At 52.8% G+C, this 20,892-nt stretch overlaps 1 protein-coding gene across 5 annotated transcripts in view; it reads left to right on the top strand.

Moving 5' to 3' along the window:
- Positions 1 to 2,252: 2,252 nt before the first annotated feature.
- The window catches only part of IGSF5 (immunoglobulin superfamily member 5), a 42,413-nt gene continuing 23,773 nt past the window's right edge, over positions 2,253 to 20,892 (top strand). Inside the window, exons 1-3 of one of the 5 annotated variants that reach the window (XM_084800419.1) lie at positions 2,253 to 2,503; positions 6,256 to 6,333; positions 15,740 to 16,057. In XM_084800419.1, the coding sequence (XP_084656545.1) occupies positions 6,276 to 6,333; positions 15,740 to 16,057 (376 nt within the window). In that variant the 5' untranslated portion in view covers positions 2,253 to 2,503; positions 6,256 to 6,275. Of the gene's footprint in view, positions 2,504 to 4,861; positions 5,022 to 5,311; positions 5,403 to 6,255; positions 6,334 to 15,739; positions 16,058 to 20,892 lie in introns of those variants that run through there. The other 4 variants (XM_084800423.1, XM_084800421.1, XM_084800420.1 and 1 more) reach the window with 4 other exon arrangements.

Genomic DNA, 20,892 nt, shown 5'->3' with positions numbered 1-20,892 from the left:
CCATCAGACACAGTGTCCTCAGCTGAGTGCGCTTGTCACTCACACCGTCAGACACAGTGTCCTCAGCTGAGTGTGCTTGTCACTCACACTGTCAGACACAGTGTCCTCAGCTGAGTGTGCTTGTCACTCACACCATCAGACACAGTGTCCTCAGCTGAGTGTGCTTGTCACTCACACCATCAGACACAGTGTCCACAGCTGAGCCTGCTTGTGACTCACATCGTCAGATAGTGTCCACAGCTGAGGGTGTCAAGAACTATTTCTAAGAAGTCAGACAGCATTCCCACCTTTTTTGGTCCCAAGGTTTTCACAGTGTTCCCCTCTATGCCTTTTTATAAATGAATATGGAAACCAAGTCTGGCCAGACCCTCTGGAAACTTCTGTGGTTCTGTGTATGACCACTGCAGCTCTGACTCTTTGCATTGAGGGCCTGCAGGAGTGGGGCCCTCAGTCCAGGCTCAGTCCTGGCCTCTTCAGGTTTGACAGAATCCCTCCTGTTGTGACATGCTACCTGATGCACTTGTTCCCTCTGCCTGAGGACTGACTGGTTGTTCCTTCAGTCCGGCTCCCTTCCCCTGACCTTCCACCATGGCCACCCGAGGCTGGCCCTTGTTTCCTGGGCTTCCCAGGCTCCTTTTCCACCTTTCACTCTCCTTCACAGCCTACCTGCCATCTAATTGCCTCATGAATATGTGTTATGCAGATTCGAACTTTGTGAACTTAAAATAGCAAGTACAAAAATATCACTAGAGTTCCTCTCTGTGCTCAAACTTGGAAATGGAGAAAATCTTCCAAACACACACACAATGCCTCAGGACAGCAGACCTTTAAGACATGCAGGAGTGGAGGCCTCAGTGTAGGCTCAGCTCTGGGGCTGCAGGAATGGGGGCCTCAGTCAAGGCTCAGCCCTGGGGGCTGCAGGAATGGGGGCCCCAGTCCAGGCTCAGCTCTGGGGGCTGCAGGAGTGGGGGCCTCAGTGCAGGCTCAGCCCTCTGGGGCTGCAGGAATGGGGGCCTCAGTCAAGGCTCAGCTCTGGGGGCTGCAGGAGTGGGGGCCTCAGTCCAGGCTCAGCCCTGGGGGCTGCAGGAGTGGGGGCCTCAGTCCAGGCTCAGCCCTGGGGGCTGCAGGAGTGGGGGCCTCAGTCCAGGCTCAGCCCTGGGGGCTGCAGGAGTGGGGGCCTCAGTCAAGGCTCAGCTCTGGGGGCTGCAGGAGTGGGGGCCTCAGTCCAGGCTCAGCCCTGGGGGCTGCAGGAATAGGGGCCTCAGTGCAGGCTCAGCCCTGGGGGCTGCAGGAATGGGGGCCTCAGTGCAGGCTCAGTCCTGGGGGCTGCAGGAGTGGGGGCCTCAGTGCAGGCTCAGCTCTGGGGCTGCAGGAGTGGGGGCCTCAGTGCAGGCTCAGCTCTGGGGCTGCAGGAGTAGGGGCCTCAGTGCAGGCTCCCTGCTGCAGGTGCTGCTGAGGAGCCCATGGGCAGCGCTCCATCTGTCTTTAGTTCTCAGACAAACGCTCTGCAGGAAAATGAGAGGACAAAAGTGTTGCTAGCTAAACGGAGTAAGGTATAGTTTATTCTGAACCAAATGTGGATGATCCTGGCCAGGGAAACCAGATTCAGTTTTCCCTGAATGACAGGGTCTGTGGTGGAAATGGCTGCCTAAACTTTGATCACAGAACAGAAGACGGTCAGGAATCAGATGCACGTGTGGGGACATCGGTAGGCGCTTTCCTGCGACACTGAAGTCTCGGTTACAGGTTTGAGGCCCTGTCTGACACCGTTCTCAGGACTTAGTTTGGTAGAAGCAGTGGCCTGCTAAGTTAGTAATTCCCAGCCAAAAGGGGTGCCACAGACGCAGAGGTGGGTGGCGAATGGCTGCAAGGGGACTGAACGTAGCCCAAGACAAGCTGCTCCTTCATCTACCACGATCTGACTTCCCACATGCAGGAATGGTTAATCTGCCAAGACGCTTTCTCTAGGCACACTTCAGCGCTCACTCCTAAAGGCTGTCAGGGAGCAGCTCACTTAGCCCTAGGGCTGTCCTGTTGGCTTGGGAGGGAACCGTTTTCACCAGGCCTTGGGCCTCTGCTAGAGGCAGGTGGATGGCCAGGCCAAGGTATTTTGGCTCAGCCTTTCAGGCTGGCAGAGCCTGTCAGATTCCAGCTGGTGGCCAAGAACACCTAGACCAGGATATGGGCAGCCTTCCCCCGGAAGGACTGGGAAAAGTCTCCTGAGAAGGAAGAGTGGAGGCCCCGCCTCTGTTTCTTAGTCTGGGCCTACACTTCCTGTGTTTGGACTGGCTAATGGTTAAGAAGGAGTGTCCCTGTAGCTCGGGCGCTCGCCTGCACCTCTATGTTTATAGCTGAGGCACTGACAGGATAGGGCCACTTCTCGAGGAACTTCCTGTTACAGGGTGAGGAGTGTCCAGTCACAGGTGTTCCTGTGTTTGTGTGGAGAGCAGGCCGCAGCCAGGAAGCCCTGTGTGAACGGAATACAGAGATTTACCTGCCTGAGGTAAGGCCGGTGCACAGCTCCCGTCATGGGTGTTTGTCCGTTGGGTTTCTCCCCAGTCAGGGCTCTGTGGGTGCCTAGTCAGCCATTGGTGGGGTGCCCACAGGAATGCGCAGAGTGTTTGCCTTCCAGCTTCCACTGGGTTGAAAATTAAACAGGGAAGCTGCTCTCAGGGGTCAAAAATCCCAGTGATTTGTCAGTGAGCGTCCGTCTTGCATGGAGCTGTTCTGGGGTTATACCAGGGCTCTGCTGGGGTTCAGGGGATGGTCTCAGGACCCACAGGATGGGGAAGCAGTCTTCTCAGTCCTTGGACAAACTCTTGTGTATATGCCATCTCCCCCTGATGAGTAGCTGCGCAGGGGAGCAAGGTGTTCTGTTGCCACTGGGGATTTCCAGGGAGTAGGCCACAAAGGAGGGAGGCTCGGTGAGGAGGAGGGAGGCCCGGTGAGGAGGGACACCACAGTGAGGAGGAGGGAGGCCCGGTGAGGAGGAGGGATACCACAGTGAGGAGGTGGGAGGCCCGGTGAGGAGGGACACCACAGTGAGGAGGAGGGAGGCCCAGTGAGGAGGGACACCACAGTGAGGAGGTGGGAGGCCCAGTGAGGAGGGACACCACAGTGAGGAGGAGGGAGGCCCAGTGAGGAGGGACACCACAGTGAGGAGGTGGGAGGCCCAGTGAGGAGGGACACCACAGTGAGGAGGTGGGAGGCCCAGTGAGGAGGGACACCACAGTGAGGAGGTGGGAGGCCCAGTGAGGAGGGACACCACAGTGAGGAGGTGGGAGGCCCAGTGAGGAGGGACACCACAGTGAAGAGGAGGGAGGCCCAGTGAGGAGGGACACCACAGTGAGGAGGAGGGAGGCCCGGTGAGGAGAGGGACACCACAGTGAGGAGGAGGGAGGCCCAGTGAGGAGGGACACCACAGTGAGGAGGAGGGAGGCCCGGTGAGGAGAGGGACACCACAGTGAGGAGGTGGGAGGCCCAGTGAGGAGGGACACCACAGTGAGGAGGTGGGAGGCCCAGTGAGGAGAGGGACACCACAGTGAGGAAGCAGTCCCAAATTCTGATGCACAGAGTTGTGGGCTCCGAAGTGTAGCAGAAATACTGGACTCCCGTTTGGTCCCCTACTCCTTCTGAAACAGCCCATTTAGACACTTTGGAGGTTCCAAATGCAGAAATATTTTCAGCAGCTCAGAAATAAGGAGAGAGTTGTGAGAGAGCAGATTCGTGCTCTTTCTTTCAGCTACCGCGGAGACCTGTCAGTCAGATTTTCTGATTGTGTTCCCCGCCCCCCACCAAGCCAGTGTCAGTGAGGAGCTGGGTAGGAGGTTGACAAAACTGAATATGACTTATACTTTTGAAGAGATGGAAGTTTTTCGACTAAAAGTAGGTCATTCAAAGTTTTTTGCAGCAGAATAAATGAGAAGTTGAGTCTCAACCCCTACAGAGATATTAGCTAAGGATTTCTGGCCTAGGTCCCTATTTAATCAAAGTCACGTGTGTGCTTTTGGCTGTCCTGTAAATATCCCTTTTTTGATGATGCCAGTGGCTGCACACACTCTCAAGTGCTGTGTCCATACACATTCTGTTACAGTGACCTCATGATTGTGCTGTTGGTTTGGGACAGTACGGGCAGCTGAGATAGCTGGTCTAGGGGACGCTGGCAGGTGGCACGTTCCCAGGGGCAGCTCCTTCTGGGTTAAGGAGTGTGCCCTATTCTGCAGCTGACGCACCTCACTTATCAGTGGTGGAAGCATTTCCTGATGACCTTTGCCTGTCCCTCACTGCAGTTTTGATAGTGGTGAGTGGCTTTCAGTAAAGTATGCAACTTTCAGGCTGGGAACAGTGGCACACACCTGTAATCTCAGTACTTGGAGAAGGAGGCAGGAGAGTCAGGAGCTGGAAGCCAGCCTTTGCTTCACAGTGTGTCTGAGCCCAGCCTGGGCTCCACAGTCCTATCTTAATAGAACAAAAGAAAACAAAATCACCACCACCACTACACCACCAGCACCACACCACCACCACCACCATCACCACCACCACTACACCACCAGCACCACACCACCACCACACCAGCACCACACCACCAGCACCATCATCACCACCACCATCATCACCACCACCATCACCACCACCACCATCATCACCACCACTACCATCATCACCACCACCACCATCATCACCACCACTACCACCATCACCACCACCACCAACAACAACTTGGCTTTCAGAACTGGGCAGCTCAATTCCCCATCCTCCCCTGCTGGCCGGGCCATTCCAGGTGACCGATGGAGCAATTTCCTTGCAAACTTGTGTTAATTGAGCTTGAAAATTAGCAAATGATTTATTTGCCCCTTTGTGAGACTGGCTCTGGGCTCAGGGCTCGGCCTCAGAAGGCTGTGAATTCTGCAGCATCTTGACTGTCGGGAGACCGCCCGAGGAGGAGGTACAGTCTCCAGTTCTGTTGAGTGCTTCAGGCTCACAGCGGGACAGGACCTTAGTGCAGGCGTTTAAACTCTGAGGTAGGGTGCCAGTAGTTAATGTCCTGTGCGCATGCTGAGGTTTGCAAGGCATCAGAGAGACCAAGGGTGAAGTCCACCCTCATCCTAAGAGCTGGGGTCCCTGGGGTTGAGCTTAGGTATAAAAAAGGTGAGTCACAGGCCTGAATGGAAACTCTTACTCAGCATTTGTGGGATATGCACTGCCTGAGAGGTGCTAGGCATTTCCTCTGCCAGTGTGGACCCTGTACTGGCTGCGCTGTTTCTGGGCCATCAGAGAAGTCAGGAGAGCAGAGGACTGGACAAGTGTGCCCAACACTGGAACCCTGAGGGGACCCAGCACTGCTCAGCTTAGAGGGACCAGCATCAGCAAGCTGTGGTACCTGCACTGAGGCCACACTAGAAGTGAGAAGCTTCCTTTGTCCTTGCTCTGCACGTGGGTGGTGGGAACAATTTTGGGAAACAAGCCCTGGCCTGAGGGCAGGAGCGATGGTTTTGCAGACAGCTCAAGATGGTTCAGTGTACAGAGAGTCAGTGGGCCTCACAATGCTGTGAGAAAACAGAAGGGAAGATGGCGAGCATGAGGGATGTCAAAGAAGCTGAGGGTGGTCCCAAGGTGGGGGTCAGAAGGAGGGTAGACCCAAGGGGACCCTCTTGTGCTGTAAAGCAGCCGACAGAGCTGGCTACGCCTGCCCCGACCCCCATGAGTATGACCTCACCCTTCCCAGTCACTCTGCACAGGGCTATCTCTGTAGCTCCTCAACATGCCCAGGATGGTCCCACCCCAGGCCCTTTGCACCTGCTATTTCTCTGCTCTTCCCACTAATGTGTGTGTGGTTGCTCCCCGGAGCCTGCCTATGATCACCTGCTTGAAGTGACAGCCAACACCTCTGCCCCACACTTGCCTGGCTATTTGTCTCCCCACATCTCACCACCTTCTCATCATCTCTACAACCATCTATTCACTGGCATCACCGCTGTACCTCTTGGCCAGGAACAGAGTCAGGCTGTCGTGCTGGAGTCTTGCCACTTATAAATGGACTCCAGGTCAGGTGATGCCCTTCAGGATTCTCTGATGTGAACTGTCTGTGTGAACACAGTGATGGGGCCATCTCCAGCTTCCCACCCTTTGGTTCTGTGATGAGCCCTAGATGCATCTTTGGAGAGAGCACTGCTCTGCCTAGGATGCAATGCCCGGAAGCTGTGCAGTAGATTGCCATGGCTCCAAACATCACCTCCTCCCTTCCTTATCTTTCAGGCAAGGAAGATCATGCTGAGATGGATGGCAGCTGGAGAGATGTCCTGGCTGTGCTGGCCATCCTGGCTGGGCTGACAGGTAGGTGTAGTAGGTGGGCAGGCTGTTTGCAAACTTCAAAATCAGGGCAGGAGGAAGGATGAGCAGAAGATGCAGCAGGACAGGGTACAGGTGTTCATCCTCAGGCACAGGCACTCCCTCCAGGTGTTCGTCCTCAGGCACAGGCACTCCCTCCAGGTGTTCCTCCTTAGGCACAGGCACTCCCTCCAGGTGTTCATCCTCAGGCACAGGCACTCCCTCCAGGTGTTCCTCCTTAGGCACAGGCACTCCCTCCTGGTGGTCCTCCTCAGGCACAGGCACTCCCTCCTGGTGGTCCTCCTTAGGCACAGGCACTCCCTCCAGGTGTTCGTCCTCAGGCACAGGCACTCCCTCCAGGTGTTCCTCCTTAGGCACAGGCACTCCCTCCAGGTGTTCATCCTCAGGCACAGGCACTCCCTCCAGGTGTTCCTCCTTAGGCACAGGCACTCCCTCCAGGTGTTCGTCCTCAGGCACAGGCACTCCCTCCTGGTGGTCCTCCTTAGGCACAGGCACTCCCTCCTGGTGGTCCTCCTCAGGCACAGGCACTCCCTCCAGGTGTTCATCCTCAGGCACAGGCACTCCCTCCAGGTGTTCCTCTTCAGGCACAGGCACTCCCTCCAGGTGTTCCTCCTTAGGCACAGGCACTCCCTCCAGGTGTTCATCCTCAGGCACAGGCACTCCCTCCTGGTGGTCCTCCTTAGGCACAGGCACTCCCTCCAGGTGTTCGTCCTCAGGCACAGGCACTCCCTCCTGGTGGTCCTCCTTAGGCACAGGCACTCCCTCCAGGTGTTCGTCCTCAGGCACAGGCACTCCCTCCTGGTGGCCCTCCTTAGGCACAGGCACTCCCTCCTGGTGTTCCTCCTCAGGCACAGGCACTCCCTCCAGGTGTTCCTCCTCAGGCACAGGCACTCCCTCCAGGTGTTTGTCCTCAGGCACAGGCACTCCCTCCAGGTGTTCCTCCTTAGGCACAGGCACTCCCTCCAGGTGTTCGTCCTCAGGCACAGGCACTCCCTCCTGGTGGTCCTCCTTAGGCACAGGCACTCCCTCCTGGTGGTCCTCCTTAGGCACAGGCACTCCCTCCTGGTGTTCCTCCTCAGGCACAGGCACTCCCTCCTGGTGGTCCTCCTCAGGCACAGGCACTCCCTCCAGGTGTTCGTCCTCAGGCACAGGCACTCCCTCCAGGTGTTTGTCCTCAGGCACAGGCACTCCCTCCAGGTGTTCCTCCTTAGGCACAGGCACTCCCTCCAGGTGTTCGTCCTCAGGCACAGGCACTCCCTCCTGGTGGTCCTCCTTAGGCACAGGCACTCCCTCCTGGTGGTCCTCCTCAGGCACAGGCACTCCCTCCAGGTGTTCATTCTCAGGCACAGGCACTCCCTCCAGGTGTTCATCCTCAGGCACAGGCACTCCCTCCAGGTGTTCCTCTTCAGGCACAGGCACTCCCTCCAGGTGTTCATCCTCAGGCACAGGCACTCCCTCCAGGTGTTCATTCTCAGGCACAGGCACTCCCTCCAGGTGTTCATCCTCAGGCACAGTCACTCCCTCCAGGTGTTCCTCTTCAGGCACAGGCACTCCCTCCAGGTGTTCGTCCTCAGGCACAGGCACTCCCTCCAGGTGTTCCTCCTTAGGCAAAGGCACTCCCTCCAGGTGTTCCTCCTCAGGCACAGGCACTCCCTCCTGGTGGTCCTCCTCAGGCACAGGCACTCCCTCCTGGTGGTCCTCCTCAGGCACTCCCTCCAGGTGTTCCTCCTCAGGCACTCCCCTGCATCTCTGTTTCATGGTCCCCCTTGGTGCCTCTGACTTCCATTGGGCTTTCCCTAGGCTTACTCCATTAGGTGCCTGAGGTTGTCACTTGGGTTGTTTCAGTTACTGAGATATCTTTCACACATGCTTTCCACCTCCTCAGACTCTTTGTATCTCTCAAGGGTTAGCTGGCTCAGGTGTTTCCTCTGTCTGAAAGCCTTCTTGACTCTTGTGATATCTAGGGTGGGATCTCTGAGCCTCCTATGGCCTCGCCACCAGCAGTCCTTCAGGGCATCAGGTAGGGTGGACTCCAGAGCGTGCAGGGCCCATGTAGGCTGGGCTGAGCTGGGTCTCACAATCCCTAGTCTGTGCACTTGGCTTTGGATTAATTAGGTCCTGACTCCTTAGCCACTGCCTCCAGCACCTCTCTGTGTCTTATTAAGGCAACTTGAAGGTGTGGTGTATGCATCAGAAGAGCAGAGTGAACGCAGGGACGTTTGTAGGCCAAGGTGTCCTGGACGACTTGTCACAGACACTCATCCTGGTGATCAGCATGGAGACAAGAACATGCAATGAACAGCTCCATCTGTCCCTCCCACCCCAGATGTCCACAGTTCTACTCACTGCAGGGGCGGCCATGCCTATTTGGGCTTCGGGAGCTTGTGTGCTCTGTTCTGGATGGGTGGATACTGAGCTTTATCAGCCTGGCTGTGACAGCGTTAACCAAGCAAAACAGAGTGAAACTAAGTCAGGAACAGCAGAATGTCAGATGGGCAGGTTTGGGAAATTCCACCTTTGGGTGTATTTGCGCGTGAAGCCTAGGAGCTCCTGGCTGAGGAGCACACGGTGAGAAGCAGCCTGGGGGCCCCTTTGGACATTTCCCAGTGGAGTGGAGAGGAAAGCCAGGCCTGGGAACAGTTTCGGGACTGAGCCTGGGGCTGACAGGCCACCGTTAATCCATGGTTTAGGGATACTTTGTGGTTACAAGGGTCCTTTAAAGACTGGAGAGAATTAGATGAACTCTGGGCTTAGTTTTCTGAATATATATGTTCAGAATTACATAAACACACATATACATATAATCAACCAGATATATATGGTATATATACCATATATATATACCATAACCATATATGGTTATACGTATTTCTGGTTGATTATATATATGGATATTGAGCCTTAAGTATTGGTTTGAGTCAAGATGGATCTTGTTTGAGGTTTGAGGGCTGAATATTATGGGTTAGTTTTAGAGTCCCCAGGGAAAATTTATAATGGATACTGGACCTCTTACATATTTCATCTAGGAAAGGCTTGTGGCTAGTTGAGTCTCTTTGCTTACAGACTTAGCTCTGAGGAAGTGTCCACATACCCACAGGGCTCCTCCAAGCCTCTCCCCCCTGCCTCTCTCCCTCCCCCGCCTCTCTCCCTCCTGCCTCTTCCCCCTCCCCCACCTCTCTCCCTCCTGCCTCTCTCCTTCTCCACCTCTCTCCCTCTCTCCCTCTTGTCTCTCTCCCTCCCCACCTCTCTCCCTCTCTCTCCCTGCCTCTCTCCCTCCCCACCTCTGTCCCTCCCCACCTCTCTCCTTCTCCACCTCTCTCCCTCTCTCCCTCTTGTCTCTCTCCCTCCCCACCTCTCTCCCTCTCTCCCCCTGCCTCTCTCCTTCCCCACCTCTCTCCCTCTCTCCCTCTTGTCTCTCTCCCTCCCCACCTCTCTCCCTCTCTCCCCCTGCCTCTCTCCCTCCCCACCTCTCTCCCTCTCTCCCCCTGCCTCTCTCCCTCCCCCACCTCTCTCCCTCCCCGCCTCTCTCCCTCTCTCCCCCTGCCTCTCTCCCTCCCCCACCTCTCTCCCTCCCCCTGCCTCTCTCCCTCCCCCACCTCTCTCCCTCCCTGCCTCTCTCCCTCTCTCCCCCTGCCTCTCTCCCTCCCCCACCTCTCTCCCTCCCCCTGCCTCTCTCCCTCCCCCACCTCTCTCCCTCCCCCTGCCTCTCTCCCTCCCCGCCTCTCTCCCTCTCTCCCTCCCTCTCCCTTCTCTCATCCCTTCATTGCTCCTCCCTATCTTGCCCATAGTTACATAGATCTAAGTTAGTCCATTTGCTCAGGAAATGTCCACTGAACCCCTGATGTGTGCCACATAGCTGAGGCACAGGCACCAGAGCTCAGAGTAGGACAGAAAGACATCAAGTGAGAACAAAAACAAAAACAAAACAAGAAGTCACCGCTGTGACAATGGTTTTGAAGAAGCTTCTCAGTGGAGCGCCCATGGCAGGAGTTCAGCATAAGCAGGGTGATCTGGGATGCTGTCCCCTAGGACAGATGACTGGGTCAGGAGCCCAGGAGCAAGTGAGACTGGATTCCAGGCTGGTCATGTGCAAAGGCTTCCAGAAAGACTTGATAAGTTTGGTACTTTAAGAATGTCCAACTGAGAGACATCTAGGTTGTTTCCAGGTTCTGGCTATTATGAATAAGGCTGCTATGAACATGACTGAGCATATGTCCCTGTTGTGTGTTGGAGGATTTTCTGGGTATATTCCAAGGAGTGGGATAGCTGGGTCTTGAGGAAGCACTATTTCTATTTTTCTGAGAAAGCACCAGATAGATTTCCAAAGTGGTTGTACAAGTTTGCATTCCCACCAGCAATGAAGGAGTGTTCCTCTTTCTCCACATCCTCGCCAGCATGTGGTGTCACTTGAATTTTTGATCTTAGCCATTCTGATGGGTGTAAGATGGAATCTCAGAGTCGGTTTGATTTGCATTTCTCTGATGACTAACGATGTTGGGCATTTCTTTAAGTGTTTCTCAGCCATTCGATATTCCTCTGTTGAGAATTCTGTTTAGTTCTGAGCCCAATTTCTCAGTTGGGTTATTTGGTTTGGTGGTGTTTAATTTCTTGAGTTCTTTATATATTTTGGATATTAGTCCTTTGTCAGATGTAGGGTTGGGAAGAATGGATAAAGAACCTGTGGTACATTTACACTATGGAATACTATTCAGCTATTAAAACAAGGAAATCTCGAATTTGTGGACAAATGGATGGGACTAGAAATGATCATACTGAGTGAGTTAACCCAGAAGCAGAAAGACTCACATGGTATATACTCACTTATAATTGGGCACTAGCCCAAAAGTCATGTCCCATGAAAGTCTTCACTTACCAGGAGATTAGGATAGATGTGAGGACATCGCACTGAGGCTCTAGGTAAAAGAAATATAGGAGATGGGGAAATAGAAGGATCCTGAGGGTCCTAGAAACCTACAAGAAGAACATTATTATGGGTGGATCAGGGCCCAGGGGGTCTGCTCAAACTATTGCACTAAGCAAGGACAATACAAGTAGTAAACATCGAACCCCTACTCTGATCTACCCAGTGGACAGGACATTCTTCACAGTTATGTGGAGAGCGGAGACGGACTCTGACATGATCTCTGGTGCTCCATATTTGACCACCTCCCCTTGGTGGGGAGGCCTGGGGGCACTCAAAGAAAGAATAAGCAGGCTGCCAAGATGAGACTTGACAGCCTATGACCATATAGTGGGGGAGAAGGTCTCCCTCGGTCATAGACCTAGGGGAGGGGAATAGGGTGAAAGCGGGAGGGAAGGAACAGGAGGATACAAGTGATGGGATAACAATTGAGTTGTAATCTGAATAAATTAAATAAAAAAATGTCCAGTGGCTCAAGGTGGAGTTGGGACAACGGGAGATGGAGAAAGATGTCGTGTGGCAGAGTTTGGTGTCAGAACACAGCCCTGTGAAGGGCTCTCTGGTCTATCTGAGGTAATGAGCTGCTTAGACGGGTCTGGACATCGAGGGGAAGGTGGGACACAAGCAGCCAGCTGCTTTGAGATGCTCCCCTGGGCTGCCCGTGCAGAGATGTCTTTGGGTGCAGCTGGTGGCCCAGCAGTGACATTAGCTCTTTCGGTCCCCATCCCAGGAGCTCAGCAGACAGGTCAGATCTTCCCAGAGCGTCCCTATCCCAGGAGCTCAGCAGACAGGTCAGATCTGCCCAGAGCATCCCCATCCCAGGAGCTCAGCAGACAGGTCAGATCTGCCCAGAGCATCCCTATCCCAGGAGCTCAGCAGACAGGTCAGATCTGCCCAGAGCATCCCTATCCCAGGAGCTCAGCAGACAGGTCAGATCTGCCCAGAGCATCCCCATCCCAGGAGCTCAGCAGACAGGTCAGATCTGCCCAGAGCATCCCCATCCCAGGAGCTCAGCAGACAGGTCAGATCTGCCCAGAGCGTCCCCATCCCAGGAGCTCAGCAGGCAGGTCAGATCTGCCCAGAGCATCCCTATCCCAGGAGCTTAGCAGGCAGGTCAGATCTGCCCGAGCGCCCCTCAGGGCTCCTTCCTCGTTCCGTTCTTCCTCCGTGGGTCCCCGCACATGACACGGTGACTCCCATTGTCTCTCCCTCTGAGGGCCCATCACCCAGGCAGTGTTCTCCGCCCGCCTCTCTCCATCCCAAACTCCTTCCCGGTCCTTGGCCACATGTCCAGCCTGCATTTCCGCTCACTATGAAGTCTGGCTAAGAGGGAGAAAGTGTGAGGTCTGCACCGTAGCAGGGAAGTGGAGATGATTGGTACAGATGGTGAAGCTGCTTGTGTCAAGTGGATCACTTTCAGTGTGCGTGTCTGTGTGGGCATGCGTGTGTGCGCATACATGTGGAGGTCATGCTGAGGTGTCACTCACTTATCTTCTAGAGATAGGATACCTCACATCTACCTGGAGCTTGCTGTTTAGCCTGGGCTACCTAGCCGGTGAGCCCCAGGGAGGCCTCCTGCCTCCACCTGCTCCGTGCTGGAACTACACACGTGTACCGCCACACCCAGCTTTCTGTATGGGTTCTGGGTGTGAAACTCAAGTCCTCACAGGTGCACAGCAAGCACTTCCCTAGCAGAGGCACATTCTCAGTTCTATCATCAGCTCAGAGGATCAGGAGAGCTGCAGAGGTTGGCCAACCTCCAGTGATGTCAGGATGGGGAGTGGGGGGGGGGAGGGGCGGTCCTGCTCAAGGTTATACGTGGCAGTTACAGACACACTCCCTAGGGCAACAGAGAAGCCCAGCTCTGTCTGCTGAAGGGCGGGGATCCCACTCCCACAGACCTTCCAGGAGAAGAGACTCCTCCAGGACTCTTTTTTTAAAAAATTAATTTATTCATATTGCAACTCAATCGTTATCCCATCACTTGTATCCTCCCATTCCTCCCTTCCTCCCGCTTTCACCCTATTCCCCTCCCCTAGGTCTATGACCGAGGGCGACCTCCTCCCCCACTATATGGTCATAGGCTGTCAAGTCTCATCTTCGTAGCCTGCTTATTCTTTCTTTGAGTGCCACCAGGCCTCCCCACCAAGGGGAGGTGGTCAAATATGGGGCACCAGAGTTCATGTCAGAGTTAGTCCTCCAGGACTCTTTGAGACAGCAGACACCCACAAGGTTTGCTGGGTGACACGTGCAGAGCTTTCAGGTGGGGAGACCCTGCCTTCCCTCACCATGTGTCCTCTTGTGCAGCTCTGCTCCGCAGGGAAAGAGGGGAGAGGAGAGGAAGGCGAGAGCCACGGTGTGTGGCTGAGTAGAGGTCTTATCTGCAAGCATTGTCTAATGTTTGCTTGGTGTGGGTCAAGGTCACAGAGGAAGCAAGAAAGTACTGTGGCTTTGTGTCCCTTGTCAGGGGTGCAGCTGGTGGATCCAGAGAGGGCAGAGAATTGTGCTTAAGGCTGGTAATCACCGATTTCATTGGAAGGTCAGTGGTAGGTACAGTGCTTACCCAGCATGCACAGGGCCCCAGGCTTGTCTCCCAGCCCCACACGGTCAGCTGTTGTGGCACTCAGAACCTAGAGGCAGGAGGATCAGAAGTTCAAGGCTCTATCGCAAATATAAAACCGGCTTGGGAGATGAGAGATCCTGTCCGAAAACCAAACCAAAACCCAACATAAAACAAACAAATAACAGCAGCAAAACCAGGGAGCATCAAACTCAAAAGAATTTCCCATGGCCTAGGCTTCTCCTGTCTTATTACTACCTGTCCCCACCAACTGTGAGGCCGGATCACGTGCTTCCATGGACCGTCCTGTTGGCAAGTCTGTAGAGCATTCTCTTGGTTAGTGGTTGATGTGGGAGGACCCAGTTTACTGTGCGCAGGGCAGCCTCTGGGCAGGTGGCCCTAGTTGTGGGCAGGCTGAGCGAGCCACGGAGAGCAAGCCAGTAAACGGTGCTCCTTCATGGCCTCTGCTTCAGCTCCTGCCTCCAGGTTCCTGTCTTGACTTCCTGTGACCCCAGATATATGATATGCACAAGGTGAAACCAACCCTTCCCACTCCAAGTTGCTTCTGGTCAGTGTTTTATCACCGCAATGGGAAGCAAACAAAGACCGAGTCATTTCTAGTTTGTTTGTTTGCTTGTTTTGAGACCTTCTGTTTGTTTTTTAGCTGAAGATCAAGGTAGGTCTAGATCAGTGAGACTTGGCCCAGTGGCTGTAGAGAAGATCCACTTTGTGATGGGTGTTGGGAATATGTTTTCTTTCCGTCATTCCCTGGGAGTGGTGGTGGTGTGCATTCACCCGCTGAGCTAGTCCAGGTGCCCTCTCGCCTTCTGGCTCTGCCTTTCCTCAGCCGCTGGCTCTCCTGGCTCTGCCTCTCCTCAGCTGCTGGCTCTCCCGGCCTTGTCTTCCCCAGCACCCTTCTCTCTGCTGGTCCCAGTGTGTGTGTGTGTGTGTGTGTGTGTCTGTGTGTGTGTGTGTGTCTGTGTGTGTGTGTGTGCGTGTCTGTGTGTGTGTGCGTGCGCGCATGCGTGCGTGATCCTGCTCCACAGTACATTGTGGCTGATAAAGAGGGGCCAATGTGTGGCTGTATGTCACTGTTTGGCTCTTGCCTGGGGATGCTCAGGGCTCAACTCGGTTTCCTTTAGGGGCTGCCTCACATTTGCTCTTCAGGGTGAGAAGAGGAAAACTGATGGTATTGGGGGCTCCCAGTATACATGAAGGGCGAGCATTTTGGCCTGTTAGGAGTCATATAACATCAAAAGATCGCAGGAATATCCTGACTGATGGCTTGGTGCTGAGGAGAATCCAGGGCACGTGTTGTTTCAGTGTGTCTTCTGAGTGACACGAGTCGGGGAAGAGTGTAACTCAGGGTGCAAGGCCTGAACCTGGCTCTCAGTTCTACTGATGAGGCTGTAAGTCCCGACTGTGGTCCCCCACCTCTGCCAGCTGGTTATAGCAATCCTTGGCCTTACTTACGCTCGCTTGAGTCTCGGTCTCTATCTTCACGTGGCATAGTGCTTCTCCGTGCGTCCCTCTACCTCAGACTCCTCTGTCTTCTCTTATAGAGACACCTGGGACTGGACGTGAGGTCCATGCTACACCCAGGATGATTTCATGTTAGGGCCCTTGACAAGGTGTATCTGCAAATACAACCTTTTAAATGCCACATCCTGTGGCTTTGGTGACCGTGAGCATCTATGGAATTGTGGTTAAGTCAGTGTTACCCATCTAGGGGAAAAGTGGCAGGGGGCTTGCGTTGGCCATGAATATCCCGGAAGTCCTGGTCCCTGGCTTTAGGACCAGTAAGACAGAGAGGCCGAGCCTTCAGATGGACACATAATAGCTGGCAAACAAAAGGTTAAATGACTGTCCTTGATTTATGTCAGCTGGTTCACTCACGGATTGCTTTCTAGTTTCTGGGTCCGGTTATCAGATCATAGAAGGTCCTCAGAACGTAACAGCCCTAAGGGGTTCAGACGCTCGCTTCAACTGTACCGTGACTCATGGCTGGAAGCTCATCATGTGGGCTGTCAAAGGCGTCGTGCAGCTGAGCGTCACTTCCCAGGAGCCCATCATCACCAACAACCGCTTCACCTCTGCCAGTTACAATTCCAGCGACAGCTTCGTTTCCGAGATGATCATCCATGATGTGCAGCCGGACGACTCGGGGCCCGTGCAGTGCAGCCTGCAGAACAGCGACATCTTTGGGACTGCCTTCCTCTCGGTGCAAGGTGAGTCATCTGGAGGAGGTCACGGGCCTCCTGAGTCCACGGCTGTGCCATGATACTCAGGGGCCTGCCTTTGTGATTCTGAACTGATGACTGCTTTCCTGTGTTCTGTCCTCTGTGCCCTGCTTCCTTCTCTCACACGTAGTCTAGGCTCCACTGCTCTGACTGTTCCGAGACAATGCTTGCTTTTCTTAGGTCTCTCTCTCCTTTCCTCCCTTCCTTGTTTGATCCTTTCTTTTCCTCCCTTCTCCCCTTTGAGATGGATTTATCACATCTCCAGCTGGTCTAATTGCTTTTCTGGAGCCATTTCCTGGAGTTCTTCTTCGGATCGTTGCAGCCCCTCGGATCTGCACAGCGGGCGGCCAGGCCCCTTCTCTGGCTTCTTGTATACTGGCTTACACTTCGTTGTCTACATTATCGATGTGGAAGCTTTAGCGATCTTCTCTCTCTGAACTTCTCTGATCTATTTTTCTCCTTGCCATAGTGACTGTAGCACAGCCAAAGGTGTGTGTTCTCCAAATACGCCAGGCATTTGAGAGAAGGGTAGACCACTAGGCTATACTACCATAACTTATTTTCATTTGTGAAGGTAATTTGGTGTGCTGAAGATCATTGCACAAGGATGCAGGTAAAAGGCTTAGATAGTCCTACCTAAATCAAGACCCCTTGACACTTTTTAAAGTGAGTTTGTACATTATTGATAGAGGCTGTGACTAGTGGGTTACAATTTCCTATCCGTTTTCTTTTTTGTGTAGTGTTGGGTACCAAATCCAGGGCCTTGTGGTCTCTACCCAGGGCCCTTGCGCTCAGATCTCTACAGTTTTGAAATGACAGCATTTCTCGTGAAAACAAGTTCTGTCTTTGAGATTATTTCTTATATATACTTTTTTCCTCGCCCCAGAGAAATCATAGATTCTGTCTGTTGTCAAATCAAATGTAATAATATTTGGTGAAAAAGCATGTCCTATGTATTTGTATTTATAAATGATTTTTACTTTAGAAATTGAATGAAATTGGTGGCTCTTTACTTTGGGGTATCCTTAATTTTGTACGGTTTAATTAATGGTATAGTGATATTTTCTCAGTTGAGATTTTCATGGGATTACTTAAAACTCTGTGCCTAGTTGGCATGCCCAGGTTCTCCAATAATAATTCAGTTATAATGGAAAGAACTCAGGAAGTGGAATCCAAGACACGAGCTCTTGTTTTGACTTTATCAGTTGTCAACCAGTGAGGTGCTGCACTGGGTCCCTTCCTTCGTCCTTCATCCCTAGGGCAGGGATCAGGGAGGCTCCCTTCTCGGCTCACACATTTGCTGTGAGGACCAGGCAACAAAACCACGGAGACTCCAAAGCTTTGTCTCGTTCATCTTGTTTTACATCCAGAGCAGTCTAGTGGTCAGAAGAGCAGGCTTAGGCCCCTGGTGCCCGGTTCCCACGCGCTCCTTGTTGCTTAGAATTGCAGTCTTGAACAAAGCACACACCGGCTTTGGGCTCTGGGTCCCTCATCGCAGGGCTGTTATAGCATGCGGTGGCTGGGCCGATGGAAAGCCGTCACCACAGAGCCTGGCTCATAGAAGTTACCATATGAGGATTAAAAATTTTTTTTATTCCTGGAAAAAGCATACTAGTCTAGGTACTTAGTATGAATAGAAGAGGCCCGGCTCAGTTGGTAAAGTGCTTGCAAAGCAAGCATAAGATCCTGAAAGTGATTCCCCAGAACCCAAATGGGAAATCTGGGTGTGGCAGTGCGTACCTGCAACCCCAGCTGATGGAGACAGGCAGGTCCTTAGGGGTTGCCAGACAGCCAGGCCGATCAAATTGGTGAGCTCTGCGCCCAGTGGGAGACTCTGTCTCAAAAAATAAGATGAAGAATGATTAAGGAAGATACCTAATGTTGACCTGTGACCTCTACACAGACACACACAGACACACAGACACAGACACACACACACACACACACACACACACACACACGCAGATACACACAGACACACACAGACACAGACACACACACACGATGCTTCAGGACAGCAGACCTTAAGAGACATAATTTAAAGAGTCATAGATAGTGTTTTCTTGGTGTGAAGGCATCTCTGAGAGAGTAGAAAAAGGTCCCATGGGGTTGCAGGAGTGGGGGGCTCAGTCCATACCCAGCCCTCTGGGGCTGATGGGGTGTGGATCTCTGTCCATGCCCAGCCCTCTGGGGCTGATGTGGTGTGGATCTCTGTCCATGCCCGTTCCTCTGGGGCTGATGGGGTGTGGTAGCCGTACATCAAAGGAGCACAGATTGGAAGGCAGGGTTCCATACTACTGTGCTTGTGGTATGTACAGTTGAACAACACACACATTTCTGAGGCGTTTCCCAAAGCACCAGGCCTGTACATCTGCCTGAAAGCCTCTGGCGTGCACTTTTATGCATTGATACTTACTGCAGCTTTGGGGTTTACTATGGAGAGAAGAACAGGTGTCTGAGGGCAAGAAGGCTTTCTCCAAGGTCCTGCACGAGGACAAGGAGTGGGACAGAGCTGCGGTGCTGTCACCGAACACTGAGCAGCAGGCTCTTCCCAGGACACAATCCTGAGGAAAGAGGAAAATGGCCACGAGTTACCCAAGGCCCATTTACTTCCCCCCCCCCCCCCCATTTCAGTAGAGGGGATACAGCTCCTGTGTGAGTCCTCTGACGTCAGTCCGGACCTTCTAGAGGCTTTGTGTAATGTGTGTGTGTGTCAGGAGAGTGGTTAACTCAGTGAAAGGCAGTGGGGGAGAGGAGGCTGGGGGAAGCTGAAGCCCCGTCACAGACTCAAAACCCTCCAGGCAGCTGCACTGGTCCAACTATTGCCCAACCTGCCTGAGGCATCTGACACGCCCTTTTGCCTTCCGAGAACCAGAGAGACCCGAGTTCAAGTTCTTCTGTCATTACCTGAGGCAGTGCCATCCCTCCTAGGACCTGTCATCATATGAAGTTTTTGATATTTGTTTATTGTGTCCACATGGTTCTCTTCTTCCACCATGTGAGTGCCGGGTCTCAAGCGCAGGTCATTAGGGGACTACCTGCTGATGAATCCAAATCATCCGAATCCGGAGGGCCCCTGCTGCCTGCTGTTTTAAACCCCCTCTCCTTCAAACACAACAGAGAAACTGACAAAATAGTGAGCAGGCGAAACTCTAAGCCTTTCCGATTCAAGCCAACCCCTTCTCTACCCAGTGAGCTGTTTGCAGGCATGCTGCAGGTTAGAGCAGACACTTTACTTACTCCACGGTAGCATCCAGGAAGTAATAACAGTTCCGAGTGGTGGACAGAGCGATCCACTCTGGTACTCCCCACTCCAGGGCGTGACTTCTCATAATGACCTAAGACGATGCTAGCATGCTAGTGACTCTTTCCCAGAGCCATCCTCCCGGGTACACGGGGGAGCTGCGTGCTGCACCTTGGAGAGAGTCTTCTAACTCACAGGCCAGCGTCGTCCACACGACTGATTCTAATGGTTTAAAGAAAGATCACACGAGGGCTAAAGTCTACTCAAGTGCCTTGGTCTAGAGAGGAGGGGGGCGCTCACTGAGGCAGTGTCAGGTTTCAAGGTAATCTTCTGAGCTCACCTTCAAAAAATCTTTTCCGTTTGCTTTTTCGGCATGGTATCAAGGAGTACCCATGGTTATTTAAAAAGCCGATTCAAGGGCCGGGTGTGGTGGTGCATGCCTTTAATCCCAGCACTCTGGAGGCAGAGGCAGGTGGATCACTGTGAGCTCTAGGCCAGCCTGGTCTACAAAGTGAGTCCAGAGTTCGAGGCCAGCCTGATCTACAAAGTGAGTCTAGGACAGCCAAAGCTAACACAGAGAGACTCTGTCTCAAAAATCAAAACAAACAAACAAACAAACAAACAAAAAACAACCCCAAAACAAACAAACAAGAAGCCTATTCAAGGCTCCAGCTGTGCTTCCGTGGGAAGTCAGATTTTTCCCCCCTGCTCTCTTCAAACAAAGCAATCCGGAAACATAGGAATGAAGCTACTGGCTTGAAGATCTAGCCGAACATAATACAGATTCGCATAGATAAACATTGCCACTTGGTTTATTTATTTTATTTATTTTATTAGTTAAAAAAATACGGCTTAGTGGAAATGTGTTCATTTACATCAACGTGTAATGAGTTACGACTGTTAGCTCTAAGTAAGTATTTCGAATCGTCTATGTCGTTACCGCCCACACAGAGGAAGTTCTTTGGGGTCTCCGGTGGCTTTGCAAAAAGGAATTGAGACCAAAGTGTTTGAAGATCATGTATTGTAGTCAGAGTATCCCCTTGAGAGATGGGAAATGCGGAGGTGGGGACTCCAAGACTCCTGATTTCAGTGGTTTTATTGCAAGCGATGGAGTTGGGCTGCGGAGCCATGAATGAGCTCGGAGTTCTTGAGTCTTGGTCCAGTGTTCTTTCCACTATACCCAGCAGCGGGGGCCGTGCCTGGTAGCATGTTTGAGTGTGACCATTAGAATGCATATGCATGTCCTAAGGCTGTGTCTGTGCCGGGGCCAACCTTCAGGTTATTTTGGTAACGTCAGCATAAGGAAACATCATTTTCAGATGGATTCCTTGCAGCGTGAATGCCGCCAGGGGCAAGTGGATTCTTTAGGAAAATATTGACGTAAGTCAACAATTCTGAACTTTAATTGGGTTAATTCAGTTTATAATATATTTGATTTTTAATGAAATTTATAACTAGAAACTGATTTTAAAGGAATATCCAAGGCAATTATTTTTAAAGTTTACTGTTGGGTGGTATGGCACACGCCTGTCTTCCCTGCCCTTGGGAAGTGGAGGCAGGAACATCTGGAGTTCAAAGC

Source organism: Acomys minous (assembly GCF_964271855.1).
Source record: "Acomys minous genome assembly, chromosome: 11".
In the NCBI taxonomy this organism is placed as follows: domain Eukaryota; kingdom Metazoa; phylum Chordata; class Mammalia; order Rodentia; family Muridae; genus Acomys; species Acomys minous.
Note: the sequence above shows the minus strand (reverse complement) of the source record. Positions and strands in the feature narration are given on the sequence as shown.